This window comes from Rhipicephalus microplus, chromosome X (genome assembly GCF_043290135.1).
Source record: "Rhipicephalus microplus isolate Deutch F79 chromosome X, USDA_Rmic, whole genome shotgun sequence".
In the NCBI taxonomy this organism is placed as follows: Eukaryota; Metazoa; Arthropoda; class Arachnida; order Ixodida; family Ixodidae; genus Rhipicephalus; species Rhipicephalus microplus.
In genome coordinates, this window is record NC_134710.1 from 70,731,822 (window position 1) to 70,748,239 (window position 16,418).

Here is a 16,418-nt window from a genome sequence, read left to right on the forward strand (position 1 = left end):
CATGATGCCTCGAACCGGAAGTTTGTGTAGGCAGAACCACAGCCCCAATCATTTGCGAGAACCAAGTTTTCACTATCCACTTATTACAAGTACAGGGCTTGGATAGCTGAGAAATACTTCAAGTGAAACAATTTTAAAAAAAAAGATTGCATGGTTCAGTGCTCAGCAAGTGCAACACTTAAGTACACAAGCTCAACTTATGGGAGACTGCACTAGTATTGCTGCAGACTTACCCTTCCTTGTCCTTAGGATTGACAGGTACCCTGCCACCAATATCCACCACTGAAGCCACTTTTGTCACATAGATTTCGGGACTTTCTTTCCATAAATGATCTCGAAAAATGTCTTCTAAATCAGATAACCAGTCACCCTCGAAGAGGTCTTCGATATTGAGATTTAAGAACTTCATCTCGACCTCGTAAAGTGCTTCCTCTGCAAAACAAAAATATAAAATGACAAAAATATGATGATAAATAGTTGGTACACAAGTGCGTAATGAAGATCACCATGTACCTCATACTATGAAAACGAAATGAGTGTTACAGGCATTTGAAAATAGAGATGACACTTACTTGGCCTTTTTTCCACCTGAAGACTAATTACCCGTAAAGAAGTCTTGTAGTTGTACTTGTTAATAGCAAAGACCTTAAAGCAATCAGAAAGAAATAAAAATATACATTTAAGATTCGCCGCAACCAAGAAAAGAACGCGCAACTAACCTCAATGTTGAGTTCCCCATCGTCTTGATACGAACCGTACAAAAGTGCCCTATTTGAGTTGCCAGTTTGCCGTAGGAACATCCACTTTGGTAAGTCCGGCTTTCCTAGCAAAGCAGCTCTGAATTCTGTATGCCCGTAGCTATCTGTTCAATAATAAAAAGTGACAACACTCGTTTCACTTGCACGAAGAGACCTCAAAATGTAAATGTTAGCTAACGTGACTGCGTACCTATTGACGCGTCAAACATTCCTTTATCAATATAAAAATGAAAAACTTCAGTAGTCTGCAGCACCTGGTTTCTGGGGTCTTGAAGTTTCGCACCTGCACAACACAGGTCGAACACGAAACTTAGTTCACGTGAAGAGAACATACAATAGAGTTACTCACCTAAGCAGCTGCAGCTAAGCAATAACGTCGCTGAAACAAACACCTTTACAGGCAACATGATCTCTGGCTTGTCTGTCTCCCTTCTATACACAAACCACACCAATACTGATTGCCTCGATGCGCGGAGGCTCGGGAGCAGCACCGCTGTGCCTAGCTGTGTGTACCGATAGCTAATCGATCAACTTTGTACGAGAGACAGAGCTCTTGAGCGTCAACCCAACGGTTAAATTGTCTAGAGGCAACAAAACATACATCTGCCTCTCGTACTGCCAACATAAAAGAAGATGAACACGATCAATAGCCATTAAAATATGCAATATCAAGGAGGATCAAGCTAATGAAGCTCACCAAACTTTCGCTACATGCGCTACTGCTTACTTTCGCTTTCTCCTTGCAACCTCAGCGGCCCCTGGTGTCCTGGTGCCCTGGAGAAGAAAAAAAAAACAATTCCGTGACAACAACAATAAACACTGAATATATACAAATATTCTTTTTCTATGGCATTAAAAACACCTGCTTTGCGTTAAAAGAGAACAAGACTACTTTACTTAGACATTCAGACAAACATCTATCTAGAGAGAATTGTTAGTACAAATAAATTAATTTGTAGCTCACATGCTGTGATCTCTCTAGTCACTCTAGCTGTAATATGTGCTGATAGAGTTTTCTGCTAAAGCTTTGAATAACTCAGGCTTTGACGTATGCCGCACTAAATGCAATTTTGCGACAAAATAAATCAGCTGGACGTATCCTGGCAATGTGCCATGCGTAGCGCAAGGAATAATCGCGCTGCACAATCAGAAACGGCTCGGCGTGATATCGGGGGGTAGCTAAGCGATACGCTTTTTACATCACCCTTTGCAAGGCCCACGTTGCACCATAAAAAAGGGAGGAGCGGGTTCATTTGTGGGCAGAGAGCTCTCTAAGTTTGCTCTTACCTGTCCCGCTTTTTGTTTTCTTATTTCGCTTTAAAATCCGCAGGTGTGTTAAAAGAGCGCGGTCGATGTGACACCTGTGCTTACACGTAGCACTTTCCGCCAATTTTTGTTTATTACATCGAAGATCATGAAGGTTTTCGGCGGCGTCGAAGGGTAGGTTATTTGCTAATTGATTACCGATTTCATTTTACGCAACTCGACAACCCGTGAAGGTTCACTAAAGTTACGCCGAGTCTTCTCTTATTTTTTTGTTATCGCACGAAACTTTCCTAGTAGCCCCGGTATGCACGAATGGGAGCACTCGGGCGCGCGAATTCGCTTTGCATGGCGAGATAGCAATCGCTTTTTACAAACGGCCGCGTGCACACGTGCTCCAGTGGCGCTTCTTGTGTACCCTAACCATCTGTCGTGGTCGCCAGCTATCTTGCAGATAACGAACGAAGGCCAAGGTACTCGAGTGTTTGCGCCCACTCAGTCCTGCGCTGCACAGCCCGAGCGCGGGAAGTTTTGCGCGTCGTCTCGAACTTGACGATCAAACAAATAGTTGAAAAGTTTCAGATATACACAGTTATCGAGGTGCCGTACTTCTATTTTATTAACCAGCCACGTCCACTTGTATTAGTGCTTGTCAAAGAAAAAAAAAACGAATTGCTCGCTGTCTTGACTGATGGCACATTGTTTCAGTTCACGCCGCCAAATCAGTTACGTTAGACCCCTCATATTTGTCTGAGAGAGAGTTCTGCATACGCATGGGCACACTTTTTTTATTTAATTTATCGTGTTCGAGCTTCGTTCAGCGACACGTTGTCGCGCATGTGTTGTGTGACCTTTCCTATATCGTCTATTGTTGTGCATCCATCTTCTATCTCGTGACAATTTAGGGGAGCCACTTTGTCGAAAGCAGTTCTACTGAACGAAAGCGGCCAAGTCCTGGGATGGTCGGAGGGTCACCCTGTAAACCACTGGCTCGTTGGGATGAACGAATGTCGGAGGCGTGTCTATGAGCTTGTTCTTGCAGCCAAGGAAAATGCTGGTCTTAGTCGAGAAGTTCGCCTCGCATCACTAGTGAGTCGTATTTTTTTTTTTTTATTAAGCACAGGTTACTCTATAATGCTGTGTGTATGACGATATGTTGATTACGTTTTGCACATTATTAATCTTCTGAAAATATTCATGATATAGACTGTGTGTAACAATAATAAAATACCTTTCACACATTGAATGCAGTAATGAAATCCATTTTTTTTCTTTTTTAAGGGGGGGGGGGGGTTCTGCTCTTTGTAGAGAACTGAAATTTGTGTAACAAAATAGTAAAATTGTGATGAGCAAATGAGCTACAAATAGCAGCCGTTAACTCCAAAGTTTTATGTGGATCAGATAACTGCTAGTATGTACTACATGTACAGAAAGGACACATGTGCACACACCATGCAATTTTTCTTGGTTCGCGTGCTGTAAAAACAGCTACTTTTTTCCAGTATTCTACGAAGCATAGACAATTAATATTAACATTTTTGTACCGGAACGAAAAAGATATTGTATATACATATATGTTGGTACTGCTGTTTTCAAAGCGAGATTATAGAACTTTATCTTGCACTTGCATGCACTTCCAGTTTGGATGAGTGGTTGCTCCATGTTATGTCCATATATAATTGTAAAATTAGGTATTTCCTAGTATACATCCCTGCACGTCATTGCTCTAACATTTGCCATGCCATGCATTAATATTTACAAGTGCGTATTAGCACCTGCTTACAATAATAAAGAGCATGTGCCCATCTGATGTATTTATTAGATCATTTTGTTTTCCCGCTAATGTTTGGTATGCGACTTGTGTTGTGAATCTTGACACATTCAACTTTTCAGAGCCTTTGTCTCAGTGGCTGTGAACAAGAGGCTACCAACAATGATCTGAAAGAACTTATCTTGAAGGAGCACCCTGATATTGCATCATCAGTAGTGGTAAAAAGCGATGTCATTGGAGCACTGAAGACAGTCGCACCAAATGGTTAGTGTGCCCAGTTTCTTGAAGACAAGTCTGTCTGTTTTTTCCATAGTGAACAAATCTTGTCTTATCCTGTAATAAAGAATTACAAAGTAATAGCTTAGATGTGGCTTCCTTCAGTGACAGGTGCCATAAGTTTGGAATAATTACAATTTTGAAAGAACATTTACATACCATATTTATTCAAATGTAGTATGCATTTTTCTCATATTTTTGCTACATGAACTCAACTCTTGCATTACAATCAATTACTTAAATTTATAATCAATTACTTAAATGCAGGTTATCTTTAAAGTGTAATGATGCACACAATTCTTTTACTTTTGTTTTATTTATTTTTCATCCTGAAATTCACCTCTTGCGTTACAATCGTGGTCACGTTAAGTCAAGTAAATACGGTAATCTGAAAAACAGCGGGAAATTAGAAACTTTGTGAATATCATAAATTTTTTGTTTAGGGTAGCCATTGTGGGTGTTGATGCTGAAAACATTAGTCATAAACACTTTTCAGTAACAATTGCCCCTGGCAGGTATAGCTGCTATTGTAATCAGAGTAAATGCTCTTGCATTTTGAACCAACGCTTGTGATAAGCTGGTGGGATTCAGGGTTCACTCTAAGTCCTGCCTCACACTTAATCAGTGGCTGACAAGTCAGTGATGTGACATCATGAACATGCATAAAGTGCATTGTAGATTCTGCCCATGGATAATATCTAAAATGATATGCAGTTCATGGACTAGTGTACGACAAACAAGCTTCAGGTCATCCCCCTTCCTTTTTTTTTCTTTCTCCAGTGCTTGGTTGCCTTGAACTTTATTCCTTGTTTAGAGGTGCATCTGCAGGCAGCATATACTGCCCCGCTGCGGTAGTCTAGTGGCTAAGGTACTCCGCTGCTGACCCGCAGGTCGCGGGATCGAATCCCGGCTGCAGCGGCTGCATTTCCGATAAAGGCGGAAATGTTGTAGGCCCGTGTGCTCAGATTTCAATGCACGTTAAAGGACCCCAGGTGGTCGAAATTTCTGGAGCCCTCCACTACAGCGTCTCTCATAATCATAAGGGGGGTTTTGGGACGTTAAACCCCACAAATCAATCAATGCAAGCAGCATATATATAGAATCAGTCTAGTGATTTCTTCATGTGAGAACCCATTGGCATGAGAGTTATTACGTGAAAACCCTTGTCACATAGGAAGGTTTGAGGTCATTTGTGTTTAATTACATTGAGCAAATGAAATTGCATTAGGTACTATGCATTGCTACATGGCAAGATATGCCGTCGTTTGCAGATTGTGACAATCGCGACTCAGTGAAAAGTGGAGTGACCAACAAATTTCAAGTGTATGTAAAAAAATAGTTGCCATGTTTATCAGATCTTAAAAATTGTTAACAGTAGGTATCTGTCACACTGCACTGACACAATCAGTGCTATGCAGGCTGTATTGGGCAATGTCACTGGGATCAAAGGTATTCAAGTTTTTGGATAAGAAGAAAGTGAATTTTTTGGCAAAAAATGATACATTTCAAAGCAAAAGCATATGAATTATTGTAATGAAGTATTCACGGTTTAATTTATATTCATTTGTGGCACCTCTTGGTGAAAGCACTCATTTGTGACGAAGATGAATTGAAGTGAGTTCAGCACTCATTTATTTGCGCAAGTAATTTTATAATGGAATTGAATGTCCCCGTGTGGCAGTTGGCTAACCGCATTAAATGTAAATGTTGTTAGGTACCAATGACTATAAAGTTCCTCATGTGACAGGTGTATAAATATATTGACAAACTCTTCATATCTGTGCTTGGTGAAGAAGAAAAAAATGAGCCTGCATTTAGTATTACTATAGTCGGAACTGTTTGACAAGCAGGCACTTGTCATGCAGGAGGTGTTGTCCTGATAGCAGGTACAGGATCCAACTGTTTGCTTGTCAATCCTAATGATTCGATGCATCGCTGCGGAGGTTGGGGACATATTCTTGGAGATGAAGGAAGTGGTAAGTCCAGAGACTTAATTGATTATTGTTATTACTATTTACAATTGATAATGTCACTGTGCAGAAACGTGGCTTCTATTTTAGCAGCAATTAAAAGTGAATATACTTATAAATATGTGCAGAGGGTTTTATATCGGGTTGTTTGGTTATTAAAGTTATCTGTTTTTTTACTTTTACACCATACATTGCTATGTTTTAATTATGTCTCGTTTTTTGATGGAATTCTTTTACTAACACTCTTTTCATTATTTTTTTCTTTCTCTCTCTTGTAGCTGAGAGAGAATCGAACTGCATAGTAATACGAGACATGCGTGTGACCTTTCCTGCTCCTCACCCTTCTTTCTTTTTCCTCCTCATCCTCTTTGAAAATACTATAACTTTAGGCAGCACCAATTTTTTAATATAAATCTCACTGAGAAAGGCAGTGTCTTTACAGATGAACTGTACATTGAGAAAGAAGTACTCTATCACTGCTAAAATGTCTTTGAAAATGATAATTAACAACAAAGACTTGTCAATGAAACTTTTTATCTTTATTTAGTACTGTTGTTATGTATATAAAAAAGTCGTATGGCATCACAATTTATGACATATCTATATTACTAGTATCGAAAGAAGAAGTGTCTAAATGCGTGTTTATTTTTCTATTATTACAAGCAAATTGTTACTTGCAGATTTTCAGGACAAATGTCAATAAATTTTTATGTGTTACAGCTCAGCTGAAAGCAATCATTATTGGGTAACTTGAGGCATTAATGACTGAATGTCAACCTTTAAGTCCATATGCCTCGGGTATCACTGCACGAATTCAGTATATTGATCTGACCTTTTTTTTTCCTTGTCAAACAGTGTAACCGTGTGAAAAAAACTGAAAAATGTGAAAATATGAGGACTCTGCAAACAGAAATTTTTATTTTCATTTAGAGAAAAGAAATTTTTCATTTATGAATGATGGGTCATAAAGTGGTTGTATAGTAGAGTTGATTATTTTCTATGTTTATTCAGCTTTCCAGACTGCTCATTCTTTGCTGCTTTGAACATGTGAGGAGTAAGGGAGCAGTTCATCAAAACTACTTTCCTGCTTCAGTGTTTATAAAATTGTCAATAATTTAGTATGGTGCTGAAGATTTTTTTCATGCCAGTAGTTTTATGAATAAAGGAGCGCTACTTTCTTGCTACATTTATTTCTGTTTTGATAAAGTAACTGTTCTGCATAAAACTTTTCTTTCGTTGCTTGCCATCTTGTGTGCGGTTCAGCTAGCAACTTGTTAGTGGCCTTTCTAAGGAACATAGGAAGCAGTCCAGAATATGAAGCAAAACTTGGCAATTTCATGGTCACTACATCTTGTTTTGCTGTTGAATCATCGCAGTTTAGCCTGTAAGGACGCCTGCAAATTTTATTCATCTTTTTGTGTGAATATTCCTCAGATGAAGCCTGCTTGAAAAACTGCTCAATTGATTAATATTTGCTCATGTTTCTTTTCTTAATTTGGCAAAACAGGTTTCACTATCTCAATACAAGCCATCAAAATGGTCCTGCATGAAGACGAAAATTTCCGGGTTCCTCAGTGGAGTGCTGAAAAGATTCGTGAACTCGTAAAGGAGCATTTTCAGGTGAGCGCTGGCTTTGTGGGGCATACTGCCATTCATATTCCTATAATAACATGGAAAATTGCTTAAACAACAGTCAGTCCTTTGCCTGTTCTGAACATGCTTTCACACACTTTTCACCATTATTAAGCTACCAACTTTTCCGTACCGTCTTCGAGTAGTTATGCTGCCTACATTAGTCATGCAATTGCAACTTTTTTTTGTTTCTGTCCTCGGTGAGCATGGCCATGTAGTTGCTAGTTCACGTTAAATTTATACTGGTCGGAGTAAGGCTGTAAGTAACAAATCAATTTCTCAGGACAGTGATTATGTTTCCAGTCAAAGCTTGTATGCTCATTGGCTTATTGTCATATTATAGTGATTAATTTATGATACAACAAAGAACGGGAAGAGGGACAAAGAAAAAGCAATAAACAACACTTCTTTTTCTGTCCCTATTCCAATTCAGCTGACCCAGCACGGTTTGTTATTTACAAGTAATCAACTCATTATCAACATAAACTTGTAATATTTTATGGCCATGGTTCCCCAGTGCACTAGACAGGCTTAATGCAGCTCACATTGTGGATTGCCAAGAACTAACTGTTTGATCACAGCATATCACTGCAGTATGTTGAACAACCAGAGGCATAGTGCAATTCCCGGCATTTTGTAAGTTAAACGTGCATTCCTCTTACGACTACCTATTACTTATGTGTGTGATAAAAGCTTCCAGTTTGTTCTAATGCAACTGAACTGCTCCTGACAACATCAATAAACCAGCAGCTGGCAAGTGGATAATGTGCTGTAGTAGAAAACCTACCAAATCTCTGAACTATTTCTTAAAGGGACAATAAATAGCTAAATGATTTTTTTTTCCTTATTAGTAAAGTCCAACTTCACAATTCAGAAAAAGCCCCTCTTACCGCGACACTATGCTTGGTAAGTGAGAAAACATGCGAAAAGAAATCGTGGGTGTAGACACCACTTTGAGATTCCTGCACCAAACACCGTGATGTCATTTGAGGGCCTCTACTGGGTTCTACGTAGCAAAGGTGAAACAGCTGCGCATATTGCACATTTTTTATACGTTTCCGTTTTCTTGCACCAAGGTGCTCCAAAAGCATACAAATCCTAAAAACTGCACCAAACTGCTCCGAAACGAGCAAGAATTTTGATGCCAACCTCAGCTTCAGTGGTGAAAAAAGACTGAGTTGACTACATGATTTTTCGGGCAACGCCAGAAATACCAAGAAAGAAGACGCAACCTAGTATGTTTATTACTTGACACCTTTTTGGTGATAAAGGCTCCCACAGTGCCGCCATAATTTGCTGTGGACTGCTGTAAATATGCATGACCCCGCAAAAATATGCTACCATGCATCGAGCAGGCTGTTTCTGCTAGCTAGGCTGTGTGTTCTGGTGCCACTGTCGCTTCGCAAAAACCACAGAGTTAGCCATTCTAACCAAGTGGCATGCATAGCGGGATTTTGACTCTCAGGTTCTTTGTTGTGACGTTCCTCGAGTCGTTGTGGTTTTCATGTCGACACTGCTGCGTGCAGTCACCAAAACGTGCGTTTTCCGCGCATTGTTGTCTGCAGTTAGCGAAAGACCCACTTAGTAGCAACTAAATAGTCGTCCATAGTGCATGGTATGAAACTTGCACGATTTGCGAACCCGTGGTGCACAGAACCCATGGTGTTCAAACCAGTTTAAAAAGGCACCTCGGCGCTTTGTTCGTGACTCATGATGCGTCGGTGATCACGTGGCACAGTTTTCATAAACAATGATTTGCAATACTGCTGTGTTTTATAATCGAAACCCGCGACATGCGCTTTAAGAGGCATCGCTGCGTGCCATGGCTCCGAGCTAGATGAGCTTTAGGCTTTGCTTTACGTTTGACTGGTGTTTTCGTGGGTGGCTGTTCTACATTGTGACTGGCATAATTCTTTCTTTCTTTCTTTTTTTCTCAACAAATCTGGTCTCTGTCCGTTCGGCTGTTCACTTGCGTGTACCACGAGGCGGTGCGGGTGGCAATCGCAAGTTGATGGCCATCGATATTAACGAAAATAGAACAGGCTAACGTGGGCAGTACTAATAACACGTGGTTGCACGCGTGGAGAGGCATCATCAAGTACTACCATTCGCTTATCACTTAGTGTCGTAGGCACGCACTTTACGAGACAGTCGGTGAGGTTAGATTTATTGGTTTCGGTGCCGCACTCTTGAAGTGGTCCCTCACGAGGTGGCCGCGAACGGTGGCGCATAGCACTTTCGTTTTCGGTTAAAAACTCGCAGTACACTTGACAATAGCATGTCACTATTCTCAAGTGAAGGCCCACTTATACGTAACTATGATTCTTGTGCAATCACATTTTTTAAATTCTTTGAGTGTAATGCATTGCTCTTTACAAATGTTTCTGGTGAACCTAGTTTTTTTTTTTAACCATTTTTTTAATATTGTTTCACTTTTCCTACAAGGGCTGGATAGGTCGCATGATATGTAAAAAGGTAGTGCAGTTCATACCTGGCGATAATCTGTTCAAAAACTTTCTTCAAAGTCTGTTTCAGTGTAATGTGTATTATAAGTAAATTAAAATATGCATTTGTGCCCCCACGTTCCTAAAAATTTGCTTTTTCAAGCTCCCAGGACAACATATGCAATGCCGGTGACTGCTCCAAAATGAGGTTCGTCTGCCTTGAAATTAAAATTTGGTGCTCCGAAAACTGCTCCCAATTCAGTCTCGGCTGTCTCACTCCTGACGTACCTTAAAATTGATAAATATGAAGTAAATTGTGATCTGTGGGTGCCATAGATCTAGCTTACGAAGTTTCTGAAAATTTCATTAAGCAAATGTCGTAAAAATACAAAAAATATATTTTGAAATTTTTGATATCATGCGTGAAGATTTCGGTGCAAAGTTTTAAAATGAAACTGCATCTTAGATTTTTTCTGCTAATAATGAACTTACGATTGTGAAACATATGGCATTACAGTTCTTAGAGTGCAGTTCATCAATCTAAGAAGGGCATTATTTTTCTTTGGTGTCCCTTAAAGGCTTGTGCCAAGAATTAGCATTATAGTTATTATTATTCAAGGGGCTGAGTGGTTTGATTTTCATTTACTGGTTTATATTAATAAAGGACTTCTTTTATCATTACTGGTGGGTTCCCATCAGGGTTAATACTAGTTCTTATATTAAGGTCGTGGTTGTCCCTGCTACTGTACAGATCTCTGTAAAACTCCTCCGCTATTTTAACTATCGAATGCATATTGGTAGTTTATTTTGCCTTCCTTGTTTCTTAGTGCATACATCCCATTTTTGCCTATTCCACGTTTCTCCTTCACTGCTTTGACGCTTCTCCTGTTCTTCAGAGCATGTTCAATTCTCTTTATGTTATACTTTATAACATCGGATACCTTACGCTTATTAATCGACTTCGAAAGCTCTACCAATTCTATTTTGTCTGTTGTACTTGAGGCCTTCATGCTTTGACGATTTTTGATGAGATTCATCATTTCCTGAAACAGCTTCCCAGTGTCTTGTCTAACTACCGTACCTCCAGCTTCCACTACACACTCCGTAATGATACTCGTCAGATTATCATTAATTGCATCAACACTAAGGCTGGTTTCCTCGATAAGAGCCAAGTACCTCTTCTGAAGCGAGACTCTGAATTCCTGTACTTTCCCTCTCAGTGCTAGCTCATCGATTGGCTTCTTGTACATCAGTTTCTGTCTTTCCTTCTTCAAGTCTAGGCGAATGCGAGACAGTACCATTATGTGGTCACTGCATTGTACCTCGCCAAACACTTTCACATCCTGCACGATGCCTGGGTGTGCACTCAGTGTAAAGTCTATTTCGTTCTTATTTTCGTCATTGAAGCTCCTCCATGTCCACTTACGGCTCCCTCGTTTTCAGTAGAAGGTATTCAAGATCCATAAATTATTGCGTTCTGCAAATTCTGCTAATAGCTCCCCTCTGGCATTTCTAGTACCAATGCCATAATCTCCTATTGCCTGGTCTCCAGCCTGCTTCTTCCCTACATTTGCAGTGAAGTCTCCCATCAGTATAGTATACCGTGTTTTTACCTTAATCATTGCCGATTCCACGTCTTCATAGAAGCTTTCAACTGACGTGTCATCATGGCCGGATGTGGGCACGTAAGCCTGCACCACCTTCATCTTGTATCTCTTATTAAGTTTAATTACGATACCTACTACCCTTTCATTATAGCTTTAGTATTCCTCTATGTTGCCAGCTATGTTTCTGTGGATAAGGAACCCCACTCCCAGTTCTCTTCTGTCAGCCAAGCCCCGAGAGCAAAGGACGTGCCCATTCTGTAGCATAGTATAGGCATCATCTGTCCTCCTAACCTCACTAAGTCCTATTATATCCCATTTAACACCCTCTAGCTCCTCAAATAGTACAGCTAGACTTGCCTCACTAGATAAGGTTGTAGCGTTAAACGTTGCCAAGTTCAGGTTCCAATGGCGGCCTGTCCGGACCCAGAGATTCTTAGCACCCTCTGCTGCGTTACAGATCTGACCGTCGCCGTGGTCAGTTGCTTCGTAGCTGCTGGTTACTGAGGGCCGTGAGTTAATTGACATATGCATGTGGGAGGGTAGTGGCCAGATACTGCACCAGGGTGGCCAATCTTTTTCTGGTGAGGGAGTGCATTATTGGCAGTGGTGACCGGTGAGGCCGAATCCCAGGCCTCTTGATGCAGTTTCATCACCAAGCAGACTTTTTTTTTATCCGGTTGGGAACTGCCCGACACCGAGATTCGAACCACAGACCTCTTGCATGCGAGGCTGATGCTCTAACCATTACGACATCGCTGCTTACTTGTGTGTGAACTCAAGACAACACAATTGCCATGTTTGTGCTGTTAACAAGAAAACATGGTGTGTTGTCCCTGTAGTTTAATATTGTGTCTGCGTTAGTGGGCTTTACCTTCTTTCATATGATCCTCACCCACTAGCTCTACTTTCTGTCATTATTAATTTTGACTACAGCAGGTTGCTTGTGTGCATCCTGGAGCTTTTCATTTAATTCCCAACCAAAACGCAATGCAGTGCAGCAGTTGGCATTGAACCCACAACCTTGAGCTTGGCAGCACCATGCCATCACTTTCATTCTGACACTTTGGCCATCCTAGTTAGAAGTCAGAAAAAAGCTTGGAGAGCATGCAAAGAGGCAAAGGTGCTGGTGAGGATCAGGTAACATCAGATCTGCTCTGAAAGATGGAGAACAGATTGTGTTAGAAAAACTAGCCACCTTGTTTACGAGGTGTTTGCTGACGAGCAGAGTACCAGAATCTCGGAAGAATTCTAACATCATCTTAATACATAAGAAAGGAGGACTTGAAGAATTACAGGCCAGTCTGCTTGCTCTCTGTCGTATACAAGCTATTTACAAAGGTAATTACTAACAGAATTAGGACATTGGAATTCAATCGACCAAAGAAACAAGCAGAATGTCGAACAGGCTACTTAACAATCAACCACATTTATACTATCAATCAGGTAATACAGAAATGCTCAGATTATAGCCAACCACTATACATAGCCTTTATAGATTATGAGAAGGCATTTTATTCAGTAGAAATATCAGCCGTCATGCAGACACTGCGGAATCAGGGCGCCGATGAAGTATATATAAACATTCTGGAAGAAATCTACAGGGGATCAACTGCTACCATAGCGCTTCATAAAGAAAGCAACAGAATACCAATCAAGAAGGGTGTAAGGCAGGGGGGCACAATCTGCCCAATGCTATTTACCGCGTGCTTGCAGGAGGTCTTCAGAAGCCTAGAATTGGAACAGTTAGGGATAAGAGTTAATGGAGAGTACCTTAGTAACCTGCGCTTCGCTGATGTCATTGTATTGCTGAGTAACTCAGGGGACGACTTGCAACTCATGATTACGGAGTTAGACAAGGAGAGCAGAAAGGTAGGTCCTAAAATTAATCGGCAGAAAATGAAAATGATGTACAACAACCTCAGAAGAGAGCAGCACTTCGAGATCAGTAATAGTGCACTTGAAGTTGTAAAAGACTATCTCTACTCAGGACAGGTAATAACCGTGGAGCCGAACCACGAGATTGAAGTAACTAGAAAAAATAAGAAAGGGGTGGAGCACATTTTGCAAGCACTCTCAAATCATGACAGGTAGATTGCCACTATCCCTCAAGAGGAAGGTATATAACAACTGCATCTTGCTGGTACTTAGCTAGAGAGCAGAAACATGGGGACTTGCAAAGAGGGTTCATCTTAAATTGAGGACGATGCAGCGAGCAATGGAAAGAAAAATTGTAGGTGTAACCTTAAGAGACCAAAAGAGAGCATAGTGGATTAGGGAACAAACCGGGCTTAAGGATATCATAGTTGAAATCAAGACGAAGAAATGGACATGGGCCGGGCATGTCGCACGTAGACAGGATAACTGCTGGTCATTAAGGGTAAGTAACTGAATTTCCAGAGAAGGCAAGCAGGTTAGGGGAAGACAGAAGGTTGGTGGGCAGATGAGATTACGAAGTTTGTGCTTGTAAAATGGCAGCAGCAAGCACAGGACCGAGTTGAGTGGCGGAACATGGGAGGGGCTTTTGTCCTGCAGTGAACGTAGTCAAGCTGATGATGATGGTTAATGAATAAAAAAACTGCCACCATCATTGCTAAAGTCAGTTGAGTCGATCGACATGTACTGATATGTAAACTTTGAATTGAGTTGTGTTTGTTTGTTCTTTTTGAAATTCTGTATTTTGTTTTGTAATTTCACATTTCACCATTCCTGGCTGGGCCCTGTGGGCGTGCAGTATGTTGTAAATAAAATACTTCTTTTACAAATTTATACAGAATGTTTGGGAAAAGTTTGGGAAAAGGGTGCTGCTTCTTTTGGCGAGTTGGCAATCTATACTGCTGAGGGATGCACTGAAGGATGCGTACAATGATGATGGGGCCCCTGGAAAAGCCTGGGCTTGAAAATCAGTTGCATAGAGTCCGACATGCACTAGTCTACAATAAATATATAGCCGAAATAGATGTTTAATTTTGATACGGTACAGAAATGGTGCAGCAATGGTGCAGCCATGCATGCTTCATAAAGGACTGCGTAGGTGCCGTAGTTTTATGCTCATCTTCGTTACCTTTTCCACTCTCTCTCCTCCATGCATTCTCACCATTTCTGCATACTCGAGCAAAAGGCACAGGTTGCATCAAGTCATAAAAAAAAAAAACACGGCAAGCTGTCACCTTTAGTCACCCTTTGTGTGATAATGACTGAATAGAAGAGTCATAAAAGGTCCAATGATGCAGGATGAGAAATTTTTTCTCCTTTATAATTGACCGGTTCTGGCACGCCCTCAGCACTTGCGAATGCTTGTAGGGTTTCTCATACAGGGTGTACAAAATTTTGTAGCATCACTTTATTCTCACTTTCGATTTGCGCACTTTAACCCTCAGCAGACCCCATTGCAAACTTTGGTTGCACTTTAAAAGTTGTCAGGCACTGCGTAGGTGGATTTCACCAAAATAATTTTTCTGCCCAGCTCATTATTAGAGCAGTTACAATAAATATAACTATCTTGTTGCCATACTATCGGAGGCAAACAGCTACTGTCAGTAGAGACACTTTCCCCTATCACCTTGGCTGATACTTACACTATTCCATATGCCGGAGGTGAAAAACCATATGATGTTCATGAGATAAGCCTCATCTTTTTTAGGGGTGAAGCTCCTAAAGGCGTGGGTCTTTCCATCCCTTTGTTGTATGTACGTACGTGACCACCTATAGTTACACCTTTGCCAACTGCCCCCTACTTCTACCTTGCAAACATCCCACTACGCCCCATCACAGATCCACCACTTCACCGACCATAAAGCCCTTATAATAAAAGGGTAACGGAAGCAACATATAGCTAACACTTACGAATAAAAGAATTTCTTGTATAAATATATGCAGTGTCACGTCTTTGATTACCTAGTGGGCGATATTCATGAATGGTTCACAGTTTAGCGATGAAACCCTCCAGCGCTTTGCCCCACTCATCATCATTCACTCCGTGGATATGCTGTGTGTTTTTTTTGTTTTTTTTTGATGGAAATTTCGTTTTCCACTCACTTCGCTTGGGGATGATTAGTGGAGTTTTGTGGCGCAAAGACCATGGGTGGCCAAAGAGTGCCATGTCTTCACTCACGTCGCTTGTTTAGCCCACCTCTTGGTAAATGATGTATAGGGAAAAAAAGCAGCATGCCTTTGCAGCAATGTTTTACCTGGCAGAGTCACAACAATGCTGTGTGGTGCAATCCGTGTCAGATATTTTTACCGGCAATAACTTTCACAGAGTCCAGTGAAAGTGCACTCACTGTCTGCTGACGGCTTAAAAAATAACAACCATAATAACACAGAAAAACCCGGAGCACGCAGTAATACCTTTACTTCGGCTCCATCACACGCCAAAAACATTACCTTCTGTCATAATTCGAACACTACGGCAACATATCACGATGCTACGTTGAAGCGAAGAAATAAGTTTCAATGCCCGCTAAGTGTTCTATCGTGTACTTATAGATCCCGGTTGGGGCAGCCAGATCGGCTATAATGCACCAGCGTTAAAGATTGCTCTTGAGTTGAGAGGGAGAGAGAAATGAGGGACATAGACAAGTGAGTGCTCGGATGGCTACCCTGAAGGTGGAGAGAAAGAGAGGGCGCATAATGGAGAAGACAAATAACAAGTTTTCATAGGCTTCGTTAAGTGTATGTTTGTTATTCTATTTTATTGC

The 16,418-nt window shown here is 40.9% G+C and overlaps 2 protein-coding genes across 6 annotated transcripts in view; one reads left to right on the forward strand and one right to left on the reverse strand.

Annotated features, from left to right (window-relative positions):
- Positions 1 to 1,861, reverse strand: part of Scgalpha (sarcoglycan alpha) — a 53,012-nt gene extending 51,151 nt beyond the window's left edge. For 2 of the 3 annotated variants that reach the window (XR_005110377.2, XM_037426969.2), the window contains exons 1-5: positions 1,108 to 1,479; positions 949 to 1,041; positions 720 to 862; positions 573 to 645; positions 234 to 432 (exon numbers count right to left, since the gene is read on the reverse strand). Coding sequence is in view for 2 of the 3 variants with exons in the window: in XM_037426969.2 (XP_037282866.1) it covers positions 234 to 432; positions 573 to 645; positions 720 to 862; positions 949 to 1,041; positions 1,108 to 1,165 (566 nt within the window). In the remaining variant the exon portion in view is untranslated. The other variant, XM_075877119.1, reaches the window with a different exon arrangement.
- A 198-nt stretch (positions 1,862 to 2,059) lies between these two features.
- Positions 2,060 to 16,418, forward strand: part of Nagk (N-acetylglucosamine kinase) — a 29,209-nt gene continuing 14,850 nt past the window's right edge. For all 3 annotated transcript variants that reach the window (XR_012886826.1, XM_037426978.2, XM_037426979.2), the window contains exons 1-5: positions 2,060 to 2,198; positions 2,927 to 3,110; positions 3,915 to 4,056; positions 5,934 to 6,044; positions 7,546 to 7,658. Coding sequence is in view for 2 of the 3 variants with exons in the window: in XM_037426978.2 (XP_037282875.1) it covers positions 2,173 to 2,198; positions 2,927 to 3,110; positions 3,915 to 4,056; positions 5,934 to 6,044; positions 7,546 to 7,658 (576 nt within the window). In the remaining variant the exon portion in view is untranslated. The remainder of the gene's footprint in view (positions 2,199 to 2,926; positions 3,111 to 3,914; positions 4,057 to 5,933; positions 6,045 to 7,545; positions 7,659 to 16,418) is intronic.